The sequence below is a fragment of the Triplophysa rosa genome, unplaced genomic scaffold (assembly GCF_024868665.1).
Source record: "Triplophysa rosa unplaced genomic scaffold, Trosa_1v2 scaffold159_ERROPOS166867, whole genome shotgun sequence".
Lineage (NCBI taxonomy): Eukaryota > Metazoa > Chordata > Actinopteri > Cypriniformes > Nemacheilidae > Triplophysa > Triplophysa rosa.
Genome location: NW_026634162.1, coordinates 139,117 through 162,078, shown reverse-complemented (window position 1 = coordinate 162,078; position 22,962 = coordinate 139,117). Strand labels below are relative to the sequence as shown.

Sequence of the window (22,962 nt, the reverse complement as noted above, 5' to 3'; positions counted from 1 at the left end):
GAATCTGTAGCCAGATGTCCCGCACAAATCCCTGTGTGTCGTCTCTTGCCATGCAACATTGAACTTCTCTTTGCTTTATTTCTTATGATTTTCTATTATTTGTTATTGAATTATATTGATTGCCATTGATTATTGAATTGAATCTTGAATTGGATTTTGAATCATGCTTACCTGGCTAATAAATTGTTATGTTTGAATTCATTCTGTATTGTTCTGAGTTTATAAACTTTAGTAGATCACGCTATATCCTTTGTTACCGCAAATCTACGTTCAGGTTAGTGACGGACTAGAATCCTGTATTAGGTGGAGCAATGGGCACGCCAGTTGAGATTTTAGAGCTTATGGAGGAATTTCATGATATGTCTTTATGTTTTTGATCTGTCTTTATGTTTTTGATCATTATTCACTATGTATTGCTCTTCGTTTTAAACACATTTGTATGAGATTCTGAAAAGCACCCTGCACAGCTGTGTTTTTGATGTCTGGCAGTGTTTATGAAATCTGTGGACTTTTTCCGGCCCCAACCCTACAGTATGACCAAATCTGGGCATGTTCCGCCCCGTTACTATGACTACAATCTACATTGAGCAAGGCCACAGTTTTGCCACAGATAAAGACAAGAGAAGGAAGTGAAGAAGGGGAAAAAGGTCATGATGACCATGACATAATTGTGGTGGGCGAGGATATATAAAAATATATTTGAAAAATTAGGTAATAGCCAGCCTACCACGAATAAATACGCACCTTGTTGCCTGGGATATATTGGTGGCAGAAAATCAACAATTGGTTAATAAAAATAAGAGATAACGGGAATCTATCTGATTGGTTTTAGAAAGGTCCACCTTTCAGAAGTTTCACTATAACTGTAGACTGAAAACACTTGGTTTTTAGATGATTTGGAACGTCTCACTTTGTTTGGCTCGAGCAAATAAAGTTAACTCCTTGACACCCGGACCTTCTTTGTCTGAGAGATTTTTTGAACTACAAGACTGATATTTTTCCACAACAAGCTCCGGCTAACTACTTGGCATTAGTTTAAGTGTAATTAGACCGTTTCCGTTTAGAACAGCACATATGTTGTCTGACCAATCTAAATAGGGCAAGTCACCAAAACCTCTGGTTATTGTAATATTATTCTAACTAAGTGTACATAGGAAACTATGGCATGATTATATAAAGCTACCGTCAGAGGAAGTAAGATTGGTCTATTTATCTCTATGGAGTGGTCATGACCTCTGGTTGGAAATAATCATTACTTTAATTAAGTTGTCATAGTCTAAGGGGACTAGATCAAATAATGTTTCAGGAAGTGCTGGTTGGAGACGGCCATCTGAGCATTACTAGTCATAGAAACCTCTGGCAGTGACCAAGACTGGCGAGTTTGTGACCGTGAGATCCGCATATAACGGCCGGCGCGAGACTCTAATCGACATTGAGAATCGGATGAAGGAGTGTAATTTAGAATAAAACAGAGAAATCAGACATCCATCCAAATTTCACAATTATTAATGATAAAAGTTAAATGTAAACTAAATGAGAAGTTGAGATATTATTAAATTGGAGTCAGATAAAATAGAGGTAATTAAGTGAAATGTGCTTTCATGCAAATACTGTTTCACTAAACAAAGGAAGACAAGAACACGTGTGAAGCCTCGCCACGCCTCTGGATACCGTCATTGGACCAGCGGGTGGTGCCTTACAAAAGTAATATTTTAAAGTTTTTAAATATTATTTTTAATAATCGTTTAGGTCATCACAGAGGGCCTAAAGAGCCCTGAGGGTTTGCTACTGATATAGTGGTGGGAACGAGAAAAGCAATGATGTAGTACCGTATTGCTGAGCACATCTGTGAGGTGGGCAACTCTTTCCACATACACATCTTCATTACTGGACTCTCCTGTACGGCTCTTAAACACATACAGAGTAAACAAAATAAACATCAGCACAGACATTAATTCGAAGCAATTCTGGAACCAAGAGTGTTTTAAAAGCATTAAGCTACAGTCATAACACAGTGTGTTAATGCAAGTGTATAGTGCGCACACTCACATTTTGTGAGCTCTCTTCCTGTATATCAGTAATGCTATCACAGCGATCACAATGGTAATCAGAAATGTTGCAGCTGTGACACCCCCCATGACTCCGTCCCGTGGGGCTGAGTGGTAGAAACCATTGTGATGAGACATTAAACAGTGATATTCAAAGAAAAAAATGTTTTTTTTTTTCAAGCAACATCTTTGAATAAAGGCACTGTGAAATACATTTTTAATAAAAATATAAAGTATGTCTATATTTGCAATATTTTTTTTCTCTTAATGAGTTGGAGCAGATATTTAAGTCCAGCAAGTGTAAATAGCATACTGTACATGGCAACATTTTAAATATGTCATATTGATAAGAGAAAGACTCGAGTGTGCAGAGCTGTAGTCTATCCCTGATAGCACACATACGTCTGGGACATGTCTTTTTGATGTCGGCATTTACATTTGTAAGACTTGTAAGACTGTATTTTATTTACACTAAATAGCCACCCTTGTTGCCAGAGACTATTTGCACTAGCTCCCCCCAACAATATGTGATTGGAATAGAGAAAGTGTAAGAATGACACCATTTCCAAATGGCGTAAAGTCTGTATAGCTCTGGCACTGGAGACTGGGTTTCTAATCCACCTCTTGCTGAAAATGCTTTTTTACCTTTTTCTATCACATTACAGATTTTAAAGGCCTTTGTTTTCAATAAAATTGATTTAAGACCTACAGTTAATTTTTATTCATAAAGTTTAGGTTTAGGGTAAGGTTGGGAGTAGGTGTAGGGATTTAATGTCTCAAAATGTTGCCATCATTTTAATATTTTTTATAAATATAATGATTTACACTGAGTTATTATTGCATAATGTTTAATGCACAACAATACTGAGGTGCAAATAGTAACGTTATCAGTCACTACTTATAAGTACCAAAAGCATCTAACTACTTAATTCAAAGAAAATATGTCTATTTTCAGTGAGTATATAGCTAAGAAATGCTGCTATTTTCACTTAGTGTAAACAAAACCTACTGCTATTTAAACTTAGTGTAAATAGCATCTATTGCTATTTACACTTAGTGCAAATAGCTGCTGCCTTTTTTTAATTGTTTGCTCATCTGAAATATGTCTCTACACTGTAAAAAAATACTGCGAGTTTTCACAATAAAATATTGTATTTAGTCTTAGTTAAGTTAAGTTACACAGCAAAAGTTAATGAGAGTGAATAATGAAGTGACGATCATTGATAAACATTTGCTGCTAACAAGCAGAATCACTAAAGAACAGATGAACAAAACAGAAAAAAACATTAACTACAACTGACAGTTTGAAATGAACATCAACTGTAAATAACACATGAAATCTGTCAAGATCACGTAAGAGGAGAATTAAATACAAACACCATTAACATATTCACTTTCACTTTATTTCTGTCATACACTGTCAGAAAAAATGTGGCAGATTTGTACCTTTAGGGGTACAATGGTTGTCACTGGGGCAGTACCCTCAAAGGTACACATATTGTACCTATCCACATGGATACCCAGACAGCAAGCAATCATTGAATCAATGTAAACAAATAGCTGATTGGTCAATGTTAATTGCATTGAATCAATATCACTTTTGCGCCTGCAATTAATGTTGAAACAAATCACCATTATTGTGATCAGTGTTTGCTATAGTTGGACTCTTGACTCTAATGTTCAGTTTTCTTTATTGTCTAACACACATGTTGGGGCAAAGAAAACTAAGATCCAGTGAGATCAGGAAAATGATTGTTATTGCATCACAATGAGGTTCTATATATTACTTTTGAGTGTGGAATGTTATTAATATGTGGATGCGGAGTTATGACAAAGTTTAAAAAGATTTTAGCACTTTTACGGACAATTTCCAGAATAAATGATTTTCACAAAACTGTTACAGTTCTGAATCAGTTCGACATGAAGAATCGGTGTATGAATCTCAACAAGTGACAATCAACAGAAAGAAAGCTTCATGCTGCAATGCATGCTGGGTAACATCATAGTACAAAACTCATTCATGACTCCCAGCATGCATTGCAGTTGATCTGTTTATCTGAATTAGTTTGATGATTGTCACCATTGTTGAGATTCATACACCGATTCTTCATGTCTAACTGATTCAGAAATGTAGCAGTTTTGTGAAACGATTTTGTGAAAATAATTTATTCTGTTATTCGTCCATAACACTGCTTTATTCTCTTTAAGCTGTATCATAACTGCACGTTCACATATTAATAACATATCACACTCATTGTGATGAAGTAACAATCATTTTCTGATGTCACTGGATCTTAGTTTTCTTTGGCACAACATATGTGTTAGACCAGTGGTTCCCAAACTTTTTACAATGGCGTACCCCCCCTAGGGACTTAACATCATTCTGCGTACCCCCTTTCTCACAGTAACAATTGTGGTCTCAAACACTTTTTTATTTGCATTTTAAATACATGTAATTTTCTTTTATCAAACAATAAATGATATATGACTCATATATAAATAAATGACTCACTGCTTAATGAGATGGATGTGCTTGAAATGACTTGCATAACTCTGTGATGTTTGGTTGTATCGGAGAAAGTCTGAGTCTCAAATCATTCTCTATGCAGAGTCTGTGTCGATATTTGTTCTTTAAGTGGGAAAGTGCTGAAAACCCACTCTCGCAAAGATACGTTGTGGAGAAGGACAGTAATGTTTTCAAAGCGCGATCGGCTAAGGCAGGATACTCTACATGCAAAGCTATCCAGAAGTCTGTCAGTAATTTTTGTGCGAAGTCACATGCGGTACGTAAAGACGTGCGCTTACGCATGAGTGGACGCATATTTCTTGATTGGATGTCATGAATTTGACCTTTTATGGCACTACAAGACTACTTTTTTGCTGTGTGTACACTAGAGAGAACACAACTTTATATTCAGCTTGTGAGAAAAGCATGCCTTGATTGTCAGGGGCATTATAATTAAGTAAACAGTAGATTGCAGGATTTTGTTCACGTACCCCAGTTTGGAAAGCACTGTGTTAGACAGTAAAGGAAACTTAAGGATGAGCTCAAGAGTCAAGAGCCCAACTAAAGCAAACACTGATCACAATAATGGTGATTTGTTTCTACATTAATTGCAGGTGCAAAAGTGATATTGATTCAATGCAATTAACATTGACCAATCAGCTATTTTTTACATTGATTCAATGGTTGCTTGCTGTCTGGGTATCCCTGTGGAAAGGTACAATATGTGTACCTTTGAGGGTACTGCCCCAGTAACAACCATTGTACCCCTAAAGGTACAAATCTGCCACATTTTTTCTGACAGTGTGCACCACCAGGACCAGTGTCGCACTTTAGCCGGTGGGCTGACATCGAGGATGTTGAATTGGACACAGGACTTGATGAACTAGAACAATATTTGCAGCTCAAGGCCGCATTGGAAAATGAGAGAGACATCCTTAGTTTTTGGAAACATAACCAAAACATGTTTCCATCAATGGCACGATTCTTTGTGTGGCTGCATCCAGTGTGAGTTGTGAGTCAGCCTTCAACATCTCTGGTCGCATGCTGGAGAATCATCGTACCTCCCTGACCACTGCTAGTGTAAATGCTTTGCTGTTTCTGAACAGCAACATGTCAACATAGCAGCCCTATACCTCTAAGCACCTCTTTATTAGACACACACAGCTTAAAGAGCTAAAGAAATGATTATTTTGTATTTATACCCAGACAGCAACCAAACCAGCAAATTGTTGCGGCCCAAATCTGGCCCGCACCTTACTCCCCATACCACCTCATCTGGCCCACATACCGCATGGAATGCTGGTACTTGGGCGGACCACTTCTGTTTGCCAGGTTTGGGCCACAAGCAAGCCAAAGCAATGCCGCATGTCAGCCAAAAACAAAACAAATAAAGCAGAGCTGACCCAAATATAGTCAACAGTTCATTTCAATTCTGGCCCAGATTTATCCCCAAACCAACACCTTTCTGTGCTCCTGTTTGACAGAAATTGTATTGAGTTTCATTATTATTATAGTGATGATTGAGACATTAGTGACGAACATCTGCTGATAACAAACAGATTCTCTGCAGAAAAGATCAACAAAATCTGAAAAAAATAAATTTACCCAAAGAAACACAAGAACTACAACCTGAAACACAACCCAGCTAACAAAAGTTTGTTATAAGAACGTTCCTTTGAGGTTTTTCATGTGTTTGAATACGTTTTAAAAACATATTTTAATGTTTTAAGAATATTACCATCATGGTGATAAGTGTTTCCTTGAGTTGGGATCTTGACCATTGTCTATTACTTTATGTGATCTGCTGAAACTGTGTGCTTTTAAAGTGCACTTGATATGGCAGTGCAAACAAGAACCTAACCAAATGGTGTTGGTATGGAACCATTGACACCACTGTGATGTTGTAGTTTGGTTTAGTACTCTTTTTTGGATTGAGTGCTATGCTGTTGATACTGAAAGAACATTATAAGATCAGGGAGTCTGATTGTATTTTGATGTCTAGAAAGATTTGTGAAAAATGGATGTGTGTTTATCAAAACACATTCTAGAATCACACAGACATCAAGAATCAGTGTATGAATCTCATCAATGGTGAGAAACAACCAACTAATTCAGATAAACGGATCAACTGCAATGCATGCTCGGAATTATAAATAAGTTTTGTGCTATGATGTTACCCAGCATGCATTGCAACATGAAGTTTTCGTTTACTGATTGTCACCATTGTTGAGATTCATACACTAATTCTTGATGTCTGTGTGTCTAAATTCTACTTTTCTTTTCTATTTTCACAAATCTTTCTAGACAGCAAAATGCAATCAAACCCCCAGATGATATAATGTTCTTTCAGGATCAGCAGCTCAGCAATTTATTCCGATTTTAACATTATAGTAATCTCAATGACCACCAACCAACAACATTTGATTAGATAATCATTTGCATTACCATAACAAATGTACTTCAAAAGTAAATAATTACAGAGCATCAAAAGAATAAAAGTCAAGGGTCAAGAGCCCAACTCAAGGAAACACTGATCACCATGATGGTGACTTTTGTCAGCTGGGAACGTTCTTAAAACAAAAAACGGACATTTTTAATATTTTAAAACGTGAAAAACCTCTAAGGAACGTTCTTATAACAAACTTTTGTTAGCTGGGTTGTGTTTCGGTTGTAGTTGTTGTGTTTCTTTGGGTAAATTATTTTATTGTAGTTTTTGTTGATCTTTTCTGCAGTGATTCTGTTTGTTAACAGCAGATATTCATCACTAATGACTCAATCATCACTTCATTAAAAATATAATAATACAAATTGTTGGTCTGGGTTGAATCTTGGTCAGAATTAAAAATAAAATTGTTGCTCATATTTGGGTCAGTTCTGCTTTATTTGTTTTGTTTTTGGCTGACATGCGGCATTGCTTTGGCTTGCTTGTGGCCCAAACCTGGCAAACAGGAGCGGACCGCCCAAGTGCCATCATTACATGCGGTATGTGGGCCAGATGAGGTGGTATGGGGAGTAAGGTGTGGGCCGGATTTGGGCCACAAAAATTTGCTATCTGGGATATTTTGTTTTTTGCCCAGCCTATTTTGTATTTAAAACATTAGTTCCTTTTTCATAAGTTCAGTGCTTCAATTCAAGAACATACTGTACATTGAAATAGAATTAGGATATGCTTAATATTAGCAAATGACTTGTAAGGACAATTTAATGCACATTGATTACACAATGCAGTGACTTAATAGCTGAAAAAGATCTATGGTTGTTTTTTGTAGGCAAAGTTTTAAAGCCTATATGAAATTTAAAAGCAGCACTCTCCCAGTTCACTTAAAGATGGTATTTTATGATTGTTTATTTAAGTTCAGATATCTGTTTGTAAATGCTTTTTTGATAACATGAGATTGTATACAGAAGTTTTTCTGTATAAGTTTACTACATTTGTGATTTTTTTTCTTGGACTCTGTTGTTGACAGACAGACAGATTAGCAGATTTATGTTAAATTTAATTCCCTATTGTGTGCAATAAATGCAAACAAACTTTAAATCCTCAAAACTGCTTGCAGCCTTGTACAATCACATTTAAATAACATATTTCAAAGAAACAAAACCTGAAATTGGAGATGAACTGACACATGAATGTTTTCTATGATGCTTAAATTGCATTAAAACATAATGTTTTAGATTGCTGAGGTTGCTCCAGGGCAGGCAGGCAGCTAACGCACAAGTGCACGTCATGTTTCTATGGCAACCGGAGATTAAGCAGTGACAACGTGACGTTAACAATTGACGATTGGCTCTTTTATTTGGAAGGCGGGACTTATTCCACCATGCGCATTGCAACTTTTCCCAGTCCATGTTTATATTGACATAAATTAAGCGTCTTGTTATATCTTAAATTGTTGTTCAGACTCGGCTCAGAGCACATAGATAATAGCAAAGTAATGCTGCTCGTTCAATCGGCAAGAAAGGAATAACATGGATACCACATTAACAATGAGGATTGCATCACAATCCGGTAAGAGGGAGTAACGTTAGTAGGTAAGACAAAAACTTTTATTTTTGAAATTTGTTTAATGACTTAACAGCAATTTGCTGTGGAATTTGAGCTGATTGGGTCCAGGGTCTGTCTTTCCGGCCGGGTTCGGGTCTAACTTTCAAATATTAGACGGGTCCGGGTCGGGTCTGTGTAGCACAATCACGGGTCTCTTCGGGTTCAGGTCCACATTTTTGGACAATCAACAAGAGGAAGCTTCATGCTGCAATGCATGCTGGGAATCATGAATGAGATTTGTTCTATGATGTTACCCAGCATCAGAGGTGTATAGTCCAGGGGCCAAAGAGTAAAAGTCCTGCCATATTTTTGTTTCACCCATGAACCCATGAGCTGATTTCACCAGAGGAGGAACCAAGTCATTCCTTTCAAGTCACAAGTCACATCCAAGTCCTCAAAGAGTTAAAGTTAATGAGATAATTAAGTGAGTAATTAAATGATGATTGAGCATTAGTGATGAACACCTGCTGTTATTGAGAATCACAGAGGATCAGATGTTGATGTTTTATTGGTTAAAATGACGTCACCATCATGGAGATCAGTGTTTGCTTTAGTTGGGCTCTTGACCCTTGACCCCTGTGTTAGATTTCTCTCTGTATCAATGCATGTGCTGTTGTAAAGCAGAGAGATCAGAGCTGTGCAGTGAGCAACTCTTCACTGTTTTCATATGATGAGATGCTCATCAGGTGCTGACCTGACTTATTAAATGATAATTTGGGCATTAGTGATGAACACCTGCTGTTAACAATCAACATCACTGAAGAAAAGAGAAACACAAGAACTTCAACTGACTTCAGCCACAACCTTACATGACATCAGCTGAAAGTTTCTGTCTTAAATCTCTCTGGGTTTAATAGTTACATTTGGATATAAAAAACTCCTAAATAAATATCTTCAATATAGAGATAACACATTCTGATCAGTCTTTTACACATGAACATTTATCATATGAAGCTCAACAGTGGTGACAGTAATTAGTCATACTGCATTGCATGATGGGAGTTTTTCATTCATTGCAGCATGAAGCGTTTTGTTGATTGTCACCATTGTTGAGCTTCTTATGCTGGTTCTTGATGTCTGTGTGTGTCTAGAAAGTGCCGGAGTTCAAATTTTTATGTGTTACATTGATTTAAAAATAAACATAGACGTGAAGAAAAGAAAATACTTTGGCTGTAAACAGTTGATTATCTCATCATATGAAAGCAGTGAAGAGAAGTGAAGAGTTGCTCACTGCACAGCTCTGATCTCTCTGCTTTACAACAGCACATGCATTGATACAGAGAGAGATCTAACACAGGGGTCAAGGGTCAAGAGCCCAACTAAAGCAAACACTGATCTCCATGATGGTGACATCATCTGAACCAATAAAACATCAACATCTGATCCTCTGTGATTCTCAATAACAGCAGGTGTTCATCACTAATGCTCAATCATCATTTCATTACTCACTTAATTATCAGAATCAGAATCAGAAGAGCTTTATTGCCAAGTGTGCTTGCACACACAAGGAATTTTCTTTGGTGTTGGAAGCTTCTAGTACAGACATTCAACACAATGACAATACAATATAATACAATACAATATAATACGATTTACAGTCTAAAGATTCTAAATTGTGCATATATAAAATAAAGACTATTTTACAGAAAATGGGGGATAATAACATATAAGAGACATTGTACAGGGTAGTATATAGTAGAATAAACATATTAACAGATTGTATGTACACTTGTGCAAATGGATAATTTAGTAAGTAGAGGTAGTGTTATATACATGTATACATAAGATGTAGATATAATAAGGCACTATAGTGCACACTATAGGAGTAGTGGAAGTGGAATATTGCTCTTAAGGAGCAGTTATCTGTTTAGGAGGGAGATTGCCTGGGGGAAGAAGCTGCTTCTGTGTCTGGAAGTCCTGGTGTTTGGTGCTCTAAAGCGCCGGCCAGAGGGCAGCAGATCAAAGAGTTTGTGTGCTGGGTGTGTGGAGTCAATGATGATTTTTCTTGCCCTGTTTTTCACTCTGGAATCGTACAGGTCCTGAAGTGTGGGCAGAGGAGCACCAATAATTTTCTCAGCACTACGAACTGTCCGTTGTAGTCTTCGTAGGTCTGATTTGGTGGCCGAGCCATACCAAACAGTAATTGAAGTGCACAGAACAGATTCGATGACCACTGAGTAGAACTGGGTCAGTAGCTCCTGTGGTAGGTTGAACTTCCTCAATTGACGGAGGAAGTATAACCTCTGCTGGGCCTTCTTTACAATGGAGTCTATGTGGGACTCCCACTTCAGGTCCTGAGAGATGGTGGAGCCCAGGAACCTGAATGACTCCACAGTATCCACAGTGCTGTCCAGGATGGTGAGGGGAGGAAGTGATGGAGGGTTCCTTCTGAAATCCACTATCATCTCCACTGTCTTGAATGCATTCAGCTCTAGGTTGTTTTGACTACACCAGGCAGCCAGCTGAGCAACCTCCTTTCTGTAGGCAGATTCATCACCGTCTTGAATAAGGCCAATGACTGTGGTGTCATCTGCAAACTTCAGGAGTTTGACAGAAGGGTCTGTAGAGGTGCATTCGTTTGTGTAGAGTGAATATAGCAGTGGAGAAAGAACACATCCTTGAGGAGCTCCGGTGCTGATGGTACATGTGCTGGATTTAAATTTTCCCAACCTCACTAGCTGCTGCCTGTTCGACAGGAAGTTAATAATCCACTGACAGGTAGAGGTTGGCACAGAGAGCTGGGTAAGCTTGGGCAGGAGGAGGTCTGGGATTATGGTGTTGAAGGCCGAGCTGAAGTCTACAAACAGGATCCTGACGTAAGTCCCTGGTCTGTCTAGGTGTTGTAGGATGTAATGCAGTCCCATGTTTACTGCATCGTCCACAGACCTGTTTGCTCGGTAAGCAAACTGGAGGGGATCAAGAAGTGGTCTGGTGATGTCCTTCAGGTGGGCCAGTACAAGTCTCTCAAATGACTTCATGACCACAGATGTTAAAGCAACAGGCCTGTAGTCATTAAGTCCAGATATTTTGGGTTTCTTCTGTACAGGGATGATGGTGGAGCGTTTGAAGCATGAAGGGACTTCACACTGCTCCAAAGATCTGTTAAAAATATTAGTGAAGATGGGCGACAGCTGCTCCGCACAGACTTTCAGGCAGGAGGGTGAGACATTGTCTGGGCCTGGTGCTTTTCTGATCTTTTGTTTGCGGAAAAGCTGGCAAACATCCTCTTCGCAGATCTTAAGTGCAGGTTGAGTGTCAAGAGGAGGTGTTAATGGTATAGCAGAGATAGGGTCAGGGCGGGTGTGAAGGGTGAGACTCTGCATTTCAAAACGACAATAGAAGTCGTTCAGGTCGTCAGCCAGTCGTTGATTACCCATAGACTGAGGGGATGATGGCTTGTAGTTGGTAATGTCTTTCAGGCCTTTCCACACCGATGCAGGGTCGTTGGCTGAAAACTGGTTCTTCAGCTTTTCAGAGTAGCTTCTCTTAGCTGCTCTTATCTCCTTTGTCAGTGTGTTTTTGGCCTGATTATACAAGACTTTGTCCCCACTTCTGTAAGCATCTTCTTTGGCCTGACGAAGCTGTCTCAGTTTCATTGTAAACCATGGTTTGTCATTGTTGTATGTTAAGCGAGTCCTGGTGGGAATACACATGTCCTCACAGAAGCTTATTAATTATCTCATTCACTTTAACTCTTTGAGGACTTGGATGTGACTTGAGACTTGCTTGTGGCTTGAAAGGAATGACTTGGTTCCTCCTCTGGTGAAATCAGCTCATGGGTTCATGGGTGAAACAAAAATATGGCAGGACTTTTACTTTTTGGCCCCTGGACTATACACCTCTGCCCAGCATGCATTGCTGCATGAATTTTTTGTTGTTGTTTATCACCATTGTTGATATTCATACACTAATTCTCGATGTTTATGTGTGATTTAGTATAGTTTAGAATAGTTTGTTTTTTAATGCTACCTGTTTTCACAATTATTTCAAAAATGCAATTAAACTCACTCATCATATAATGTTCTTTCTACAGCACAGCACTCAGTCCAGATGAGATCAGTGAATCAAATTAAAAGGTTACGGTTAGGGCTATTTTGAGAACCAACATCATTGGATTAGATTCATGTTTGCATTACTATAATAAATGTATTTTAAAAGCACACGGGAACAGCAGGCAGACCAAAAGAATGTAACATTTGAAAGTCAAGAATCAAGAGGCCAACTTATGGAAAAACCATGATGGTGATATACAAATTAATTACTTTCAACAAAACAAATATTAATTGTTAGCCAGCCCACGGGCCATGTGCATGTTAAGGGATAAAATACAAAATAGTATTTTGTAGTTCAATACGTATTTTAAATACATGTATACTGCCTATCCCTATCATTACTGTGAAATCACAGTACAGTACTGCTTTTACTTTTACTGTGAAAGTCATGCAACTAGTAGCCAGTAATATCCTGTAAAGTCACAGTACAGTACTTCACTTTTACACTGAAAGTATTAGCCTGTAATTTCCTGTAAAATCACACTGTTTTTTTAATGTGGGTTACTTGATTCTTGTAAAAACTTAATGCCGTACTGTCCGTACTGTAAAACCGAACAGTGAAATTTACTGAATAAGGTAATTTTACTTATTTACTTATTTTATTTACTTAATGTTTACTTAGTTTGTTGTAATTTTGAGTTTTGTGCTTAACATTGTTCAGAAGAGTGATATATGTGCTTAGGTTGTGGGAGGTTAAGGTATTGACATGATGTGTATTGCATCATTCAATGAGCATTAACTGCACTAATTCTAGTACTCTTTAGTACATGAAATTACATATACAAGTTGGAAATTTAAACTTGAGTTGGTAAAAAGAAGGCATGCATTAACTATTATAATAAGTTAAATGTAAAGGGGGGGTTTCCCAGACAGGGCTCAAGCCTAGTTCCAGACTAACTTAAATGTTAGAGGTGGCTTGACCCAAAAACAATTTAAACTGAAATATGTTAAAATATATCAGTGTGGTTGTTTTGTGTCAAGATGCCCACCAGTAATGTTTACATAAAATAAATCACAGTATTTTCTGTCACTTTCCAGGATTTTCTTGTAAGTTTCTAAGTGAATTCCTGTGAAAGTCATGCAACTAGTATCCAGTAATTTCCTGTAATATCACAGTGTAATTTTTTACAGTGTAAGATGTCTCCTGACAGATGTCATATAGACATCTGGACAACATCTGTAGTCGTTTATTGGATGTTTTTCATATCAGATGTTTTCCAGATCCTTAGCAGACATCTAACAGATGTACCTGTGCTATCTGGGACAGAACAGGTAATCCTGACAACAATACTTTCCAGCAAAAACACAAACACACTCTTAAATGCCCTGTTAATAAAGCCCATAATTACAGTAATCTAACACTGTCTTACCTGACTGAGTTAACAATGGGAGGGAGAAGTAGGTGTCTGTGTAAAGTGCTTGAGCAAATTCTCTGTTCTCGCCATCAAACAGCTGAGTGAAGGCACGCACACTTAATCTAGACCAAATAAAACAGCAGGATTATTTACTTTTACCCATCTTAAACTTACTTCAATTCTGCCATAGAGTTTTTTTTTATAGTAAAATATAGTAACCATGATTTTTATGGCAAACTGATTACGATTGGTATTATCCTAGTTTTACTAAAAATATTATGGATATAATTTATAAGCTTGAATGCTCTGTAAATCGCTTTGGAAAAAAGCATCCGCCTAATGCATAAATGTGCATATGATTGCTAAATTAACTCTGAATATGAATTGTTATCTCCCACAAACGTATCATTTTACTTCAAAAGTCATATGGACTAATTTTTATGATGGATAGATGCACTTTTTGTAGCTTCATATATCCTGGGCCCAATGCATTGCAAAGCTAGTAGATGTCAGAATACAACTGATTCAGCTGAAGAAAGTCATATACGCTTGGCACGAGGGTGAGTGAATTATGAGTGCATATTTTTTGGGAACTATTCTTTTAATATTTGAAACTGTTCGACTGTACTGCACTTTGAGTTGAATGAAGCCTAAATTTTGAATAGAAAACTTAAATGTTACATGCTAAAACAAATACTCTAAACAATTCAGTTGTACCTATATGCGGTTCTTGGTCTGAGTGGTCCATCACAAAGATGTGTTCCATGCTGGATTGATTCAGGATCCCATGTACAAACTCCCCCTAAACGCTTCATCCCAGCTCCCAGGTTTATCTCAAAGACACGGATCTTGCTGTCAGAGACCTCAGCACACAAACTGTGAAAGTATCCGGTCTGGTAGGCCTTGATGGATCGGTTGTGTCTGTAGTCCAGGTAAGAGGGCAGTGGATGTCTCTGCTCTGGTAGTACATAATCAACCTCTGCAAATTAAAATAAACGAGACTAGATTTGTTTCTGAGATTACAGCATTTATGACACTAGATCCAAGAGAACTAAGGCACCTCATGTTGTTCCAAACCTGTATACGTTCTTCTTTGGAAGATAAGAGTATACATTTTAAGAAAGGCTATTGTGTTTGGTTTTAAGTGGTTACAGAGGCTGTAAGCCTTCCTCAACATCTCATTTTGCATTCCACAAATGAAGACGGTTTTGAACAACATGAGCGTGAGTAAATGATGACAGAAAATTCAGTTTTTTTGTACTGTTACTTTAATTAAAAACAGTTCAACTGATTATAATGTTGCTCTAAATCCAAAGTTAGAAAAAGAAAAAATGGGCAGTTGTACCATTTGACTCTGTAACGATGACTGTAAAGAAACGAATGGCTCCATTTACATCGCTGAACCAGCTGCAGTTGAATTTAAAAAGAATGGTGGAATGTGTGATAATCACTGCTTGCTCGCTGACTCGCACCGCCATTGGTGGTGTGGGCGGCCCTAAAACATAGAGATTATGCTTTTGTTACTTTCACTTGATCTTTGTTTAAGACAAATATTTGCAAAAAAAAAACAGTTTACAACAAAGCAACAACATAAACAAACGTTATTGCGCCTGCACGCTTTTGTGGCCTGAACGTAACTTCGGGCACACATCCGCAAAGAATAGTCTCTGCAGATTATTTCTGATTACAAGCAAAAAAGTAAATTACATTAGCTAGCAATTTAAAAGTATGTCTATAGCGAGTATTATTTTGGGTTACCAGTAGAAAAACCATTACTTGGCTAAACTTAAATGCGCCAAAGTACAATTATCATACAATAAAATATTCATATAAATTAATATTAATATATATTAAAAAAAATATGAATAGTTATAATATTAGCCACTAGCCAGACTGATCAACAAACAGGAATTCATAATGATGGTCAGATGAAACCGTCTATAAGTAAGAAAACAGAAACACGGAATAAGATTAGTACTAAAAGATTTGAAAAATGACTACTTCCTTGTGAAAACAGCACCAAAGCAATAAATAAACAAACCCCTTTCTAATTAAAAATTGTTCAAATGTTTTACCTTTTAACCAAATACAGAAAACATTCTGTGAATGACTTTTAATGTAAAGTACAGAAATAGATTAGAATAGATGTTCTTGGGTTTTTATGATTTACGATAATATAACTAATCATATAAAGACCTATCTGACAATTTGTTGTTGGTTTCTGTTTGTTTCATTGTCTTGCCTTGTTTCTATAAAGCTACTAAATATTAGATTTTCCCAGTGACTGATGTCTGAAACGGCAGCTTCCTCTTCAGAACCCCAGAGGCCGCGCTTGCCTTTAAATTAGTGCTAACAACACGAATTAGTCAGTTGCCTGAATTTCCAAAATTTGAATTAATTTTAATGATAATAATTACATGCTACAAGATTTCAGTGCATTGTATGAAATTCATTATAGGATGAATATTATATATATGTATATATATATTATATAATGAATTGTTTCTATCATATACTGACCAATGATAAAATTCTACTAGTTACTAGCTATGCCACTAGTTGACCATTCAGCATTGGCCCAAAAGAACATATGTTGGCGAGATGACTTTTCCACATGGTTTGAAACTCTGCTTGCAAGCAGTGTTGTAAGACTGTCCCATGTCATGCGAACTGTAGCTAGGTTAAGCATTGAGTATTTATTTTAATTCTGTTATATTGCTACTTACGGTCAATCATGGTAGTAGCGCTGTTCTGTGCTGTTAAACTCTGCTTGTCCCCAGAGATCACCGTGATGGAGATAGTGTAGTTTCTAAACGGTTCCAATCGGTCAAACTGCTGTGAGAAAGCACTGTGTCCAAGTTTGTAGCTGTACACTGGAGTTTTGCTGCTTTGCTTGTGGCATTCCACAATGTAGCCATTAAAATCGGACTCTGGAGCCGTCCAGAAGCAAGACAAAGAGGTGGAACTTGTGGGGTAACAGTGCAAGCTTGGGGTTTGGAGTGGAGCTAGACAGAAAAAAAATGTTTCAAAGGTTTCCAGATGCTTTGGACCAAAATGTCTAAAGTTCATATTTTTCAGGATTTAGAAGTGGTAAAAGCTTAAGGGAGGGTGGGTATTCAGTACTTACGGGTTCTGATGGTGTGGTACACTGGAGCGCTGTAGGTCATATGACCATGTGTCTTCCCACTGACAGTGTAAATGCTGACATTATAGAGCCGTCCAGGATAAAGTCCTTTCAGGATGCGACGTGTGGGATGATGCCCAGAAATATGAACTGTGTCCCGAGGAAACCAGGTAACTTCAAAATCATCATAGTCTCCAGTTGCTGGAAGGTTCCATGTTATCTCTAGTGAGCCAGATGAACTGCTGACAGACACTGATGATGGTGGTGCAGGAACTGCGATGGCACAATAGGAATATTTTAGCTTAAACAAAACTGTGCTTTATTATGCATGAAAGGTTGTAAACTTTGTTCTTCATATATGAGAATAGCAGAGCTACAACAACCATAAAAATAACAATACTGTGGAAAAATGTAACTGTGATCACTTTTAGACTGATTTTTTCCAGCCGATGAACAATATGATATTGACAGCCAATCACAACCCATTCGAATTTAAAGCACTCATTTATAATATGAAATACAAAGTGCAACACCCACCCCCCCAAAAAAAACCCATAACAACCCAGCTGGCACCTGACGTCAATATGACGTCAGATTGATGTTGGACACTTACGTGATACGACGTTGGATAGACGTAACATTTTGGTTGGAAATTAAAATCTGGTAGACGTCAACACCCAACGTCAGGCTGACGTCAATCTCCAACGTTGGTCTAACGTTGCACACTGGTAACACTTGGACCAACTTAAATTTCCTAGCTAAGAAAAGTCACCATCATGGTGATCAGTGTTTCCTTGAGTTGCGCTCTTGACCCTTGACCCCTGTGTTAGATTTCTCTCTGTATCAATGCATGTGCTGTTGTAAAGCAGAGAGATCAGTGTTTGCTTTAGTTGCGCTCTTGACCCTTGACTTTCACATATAAATTTGCACTGTGTGTTTAAAGTACATTTGTTGCTTTAAAAAAACATAGATTTTGAAGTATTTTTGTTATGGCAGTGCAAATGAGAATTTCATTGAAAGGTGTTGTTTGCTAGAATATCCATGATCCTGTAGTTTGATTCACTGATCTCATCTAGATTGCATGCTGTGCTGCTGAAAGAACATTACAGTGGAAGGGAATTTGCTTGCATTTTGATGTATAAAATGATTTGTGAAAACTGGACGCAAATAAAACTCCAGAAGAGGTTAGATGCACACAGACATCAGGAATCAGTGTGTGAATCTCAACAATGGTGACAATCAACAAAAGAAAGCTTCATGCTGCAATGCATGCTGGGTAACATCATAAGTAAATCATTGCAGTTGATCTTTTCATCTGAATTAGTTTGATGATTGTCATCATTGTTGAGATTCACACACTGATTCCTGATGTCTGTGTGCATCTAACCTCTTCTGGAGTTTTATTTGCATCCAGTTTTCACAAATCATTTTATACGTCAAAATGCAAGCAAATTCCCTTCCACTAAATGTTCTTTCAGCAGCACAGCATGCAATCTAGATGAGATCAGTGAATCAAATTACAGGATGATGGATATTTTAACAACCAACAACTTTCAATGAAATTCTCATTTGCATTTCCAAAACAAAAATACTTTAAAATCTGTGTGTTTTTAAAGCAACAAATGTACTTTAAACACACAGCAGCAATCAAACTTATATGTGAAAGACAAGGGTCAAGAGCGCAACTTAAGGAAACACTGATCACCATGATGGTGACTTTTCTTAGCTCGGAAATTTAAGTTGGTCCAAGTGTTACCAGTGTGCAACGTTAGACCAACGTTGGAGATTGACGTCAGCTTGACGTTGGGTGTTGAAGTCTACCAGATTTTCATTTCCAACCAAAATGTTACGTCTATCCAACGTCGTATCACGTAAGTGTCCAACATCAATCTGACGTCATATTGACGTCCGGTGCCAGCTGGGAATATACAGGACTGTTTATTTAAAATATATGAATTTGTTAGAAGTCTATTTTGTACATTTTAGGGAGAACATATATTACCTTAAAGTTTACAGTCAGCAAAGTCCTGTTTTGATTCCATGGGGTCTTTATAACTATTGTATGCTACTATTGCTGTTATACTGATCCTGTTATGGTGCACATTGCTTTGATTGTTACATGTGATATGCTTCAGGGCTTTATGGTTGAAAGTAGCACAAACCTGTGCGCCCTACAGCTGTCACAGTGTTTGTAAGATCTTCACTGCAGCTCTGAACCACTGCAGTATAAAGCCGACCTGCCACCAGCCCTCGAAAGACAACATGAGTGCTCTCTGGACCCAACTTCTGTTTGAGCCCATTTAAAGAAACTGAATATCCAGTAAGACTGCCAGGGCCTCGTGTCCAGCTCAGAAGAAGACTTTCAGCCTGACCCTGATGCTCAACCTTGAGGTCTATGACTGAGGCAGGAGCTAGAGAAAAGAACATTCAATTGAAAATTGAGTTAAACGACCTTTGTTTTCAGCTTTGTTTTCAGAGCACGGGTAAATTGATAAAATTTGTAAATGCAATAGCTTAATTTAATGTTATTTGTTAAATGTAATTAGTAATAATTTCTTTAATGGGTGTGTATAAAAATATTTAAAAAAAATATTAAAAGAATATCATTTAATGCATTGAAATTACACTCCAAAAAATATTTTTTGAGGCTGTTAACTTTACTTGAACAAATCACTTTCATTTAACACAATTGTATAGGTTTCTAGCTCAAACTTGCACTAAAATAAAGAAGCTCTTTGGTTTAAAATAGTGCTGTCAATCGATTAAAAAAATTAATCGGATTAATCACACATTTTTTCTGTGATTAATCACGATTAATCGCACACAACAATTTTATTTTAAAATATACTTTTACATTTTAATAATTTCACATTTAATCTTCAAATTGATGTAGAAACAACATATTTATTTAACAGCATCATTTTATGAAAGCTAACATTTTGATATTAGTATTGTAACTCATGTCTCTATTAAATTGATTATTTTAACATTAATTATAGCCATTCAACAGTATAATTGAGAGCTCATGTAGGAAATTGAAGGACACTTTACAGTCTTTAATGCTAAATTATAAATTAAATGCAGAAGAATTCTCATTAAAGCTATAAAATCACATTGATTTCTTCTTTTATTTTGTTCTTTGATTAACATTAGTGACAGGAGTCACAGCAGCACGTTTAAGAACGCGGCCCCTTTAAGAGCTGTCTTAGTAAGCAGATCTGACCGTCACCGCACTCCCATTTTCACAACTCTTTGCATTCATTTAAGATTTTATTTTACACCTTGAAGTCTGTGCTTAAGAAAATGCTAGACAAAACGGGCTTTCTGACATAATCTTGTATGGTTTTATCCATTCAAGCACGAAAGAGAACTTAACACGGATGCGCTGTCTGACAGAGATTCACCGACGCAGCCGTTACTGTACACACCAGACTGGACCTCTCGTTGCGTTTTGCCGCGTCCCACAGTTTAGAAGCTGTCTATCTTCATTGAACGCGTCAAAGCAACTGTTTAAAATCGCGCTTAAGTGGTTTAAAAGCCTGTACACGAATAAGAGCGTGATTACATAATGTAACGCTAGACAAAGGATGTCAAAACAAACGGATGCTGCGTTAATTGCGATAAATATTTTCTCACGCGTTAATTTGAAAAAATTAATAGCATGCGTTAACGCGTTAACGTTGACAGCCCTAGTTTAAAATAATTCAATCATTTTCAGTGGTTCCACATGTTTGAGTCATGTTTTCCTAACATGAAATTAACATGTAGAGAGAACATGAATGAATCAAGTAAACTCAACATGAAATTAACATGTTAAGTGAACATGACTGAATCAAGTAAACCCAACAAGACACTCTTTTGCACAACTCCTAAAACAGACGTCACAAAAACTCTTTAATCAGAATCAGAAAGAGCTTTATTTCCAAGTGTGCTTGGGCACACAAGGAATTTGTCTTAGTGACAGAACCCAGATAGCAACCAAACCAGAAAATTGTTGAGGCCCAAATCCGGCCCACACCTTACTCCCCATACCACCTCATCTGCACTGTAAAAATTGAACAGTTGGATCAACTTAAAAAAATGAGTACAAATGCTAAAACCTAAAAATGTTAAGTTGGACCAATTTAAATTTCCCAGGTAAAAAAACTGTAAAAAAATATGAGTTGGATCAACTTAAAAAAATATATTCCAAAATGGTAAAACCTAAAAATGTAAAGTTGGTTCAATTTAAATTTCACAGCTGACAAAAGTGTAAAAAATGATCAGTTGGATCAACTTAAAAAATTACTTCAACTGGTAACACTTAGAAAAATTAAGTTGGTCCAACTTAAATTTCCTTATCTACGAAAAGTCACCATCATGGTGATCAGTGTTTCCTTGAGTTGAGCTCTTGACCCCGACTTTCATTTATAACTTTATTTGCCAATTTTTACAGTGTGGCCCACATACCGCATGGAATGATAGCCCTTGGGCGGTCCGCTCCTGTTTGCCAGATTTGTGCCACAGGCATGCCAAAGCTATGCCACATGTCAAAAAAACAAAACAAATAAAGCAGAGCTGGCCCAAATATAATCAACAGTTAATTTTAATTGTGCCCCAGATTTATACCAAAACCAACACCTTTCTATGCTCCTGTTTTACAGAATTTGTATAGAGTTTCATTATTATTATAGTGATGATTGAGTCATTAGTGATGAACTTCTGCTGTTAACAAACAGATTCACTGCAGAAAAGATCAACAAAAACTGAAAAAAAAATTATACTATTATACTATTCCAGATGAGGTGGTATGGGTAGTAAGGTGTTGGCCGGATTTGGGCCGCAAAAATTTGCTATCTGGGACTACATTATTGGAATTGGAATTAAACATAATTTCAAAAAACATATTCACCTGTACGTGACCATATAGAGGCCTGACTGTTCAGCTTTCCTCTTCTGCTATTGATAAGCATCTTGTACAGCGTCCCTGGCAGCAGGTGCGTAAAGCTCCAGCTCCAAGTCTCCTCCGCCAGCATCTTGCTGGACTGCAGGGTATCGCTTTGATCATACAGATACAGGTCGAACCCATCGATCCTGCCCTACGGTGCAGCCCAGCAGAATGTTAGATCACTGCTCGTGTTGGAGCACATATGCAATCCAGTCACTGTTGCTGGAGCTGAGGAAGTGAGATCAATACTGAAGAATCTGTAAACTGTTCCGTGCTGTTATTTATAGGTTCACATCGCAAAATTTTTGTGTTCCTTTCTTAAAATTAACTGTGCATAATGGATTTTAATGACATAAAAATAAGCTAAATTGAGATGAAAATTGCATAGGTGAGCTTGATGACTTCAAAGCTATACCAAAAAATGATAAATAAACTTTGATATAGTGTTAAAATCTTACTAGTCTGTCCATCTGCTGTGACCTCTTTGCTTTTAGAAGTGCTGCTGAGGGTCTGAACGCTCACTTTGTACCAGCTGCCTGGAATTAAACTGCTGAACAGGTGCCGGCTAGTATCAGCAGGCATATTCGTGTTGCCCACCACTCTCTCGCTCTCATCCAGTAACTGCAGTCTGTATCCGTCATAAATCCCCACAGCTGGCCTCCAGCTCACCCGGAGACTGTGTGTGCTGAGTTCATTATCTACCTGCAGGGCTGTCACAGCGGAGGGGTCTGAAACACACAGAAACACACATGCACACAACACAACACTGTAAAGGTTTACAATGATACCTAGACATTCAGTTTAATGCATTAAAAACCTAAGAGAAGCTTTGTGATATATGCTAACAATTGATTTTATCAAAAGCCATATTGTTTTTATAAAATAATAATTGAGAGGTGGTTGTT

At 37.4% G+C, this 22,962-nt stretch overlaps 1 protein-coding gene across 1 annotated transcript in view; it reads right to left on the bottom strand.

Annotated features, from left to right (window-relative positions):
- Positions 1 to 1,753: 1,753 nt before the first annotated feature.
- Positions 1,754 to 22,962, bottom strand: part of ptprb (protein tyrosine phosphatase receptor type b) — a 58,361-nt gene continuing 37,152 nt past the window's right edge. The window contains 10 exon segments of the mRNA XM_057327015.1: positions 1,754 to 1,907; positions 2,050 to 2,155; positions 14,022 to 14,128; positions 14,724 to 14,985; positions 15,352 to 15,501; positions 16,733 to 17,011; positions 17,134 to 17,403; positions 19,293 to 19,541; positions 22,022 to 22,285; positions 22,516 to 22,785. Coding sequence (XP_057182998.1) covers positions 1,754 to 1,907; positions 2,050 to 2,155; positions 14,022 to 14,128; positions 14,724 to 14,985; positions 15,352 to 15,501; positions 16,733 to 17,011; positions 17,134 to 17,403; positions 19,293 to 19,541; positions 22,022 to 22,285; positions 22,516 to 22,785 — 2,111 coding nt within the window.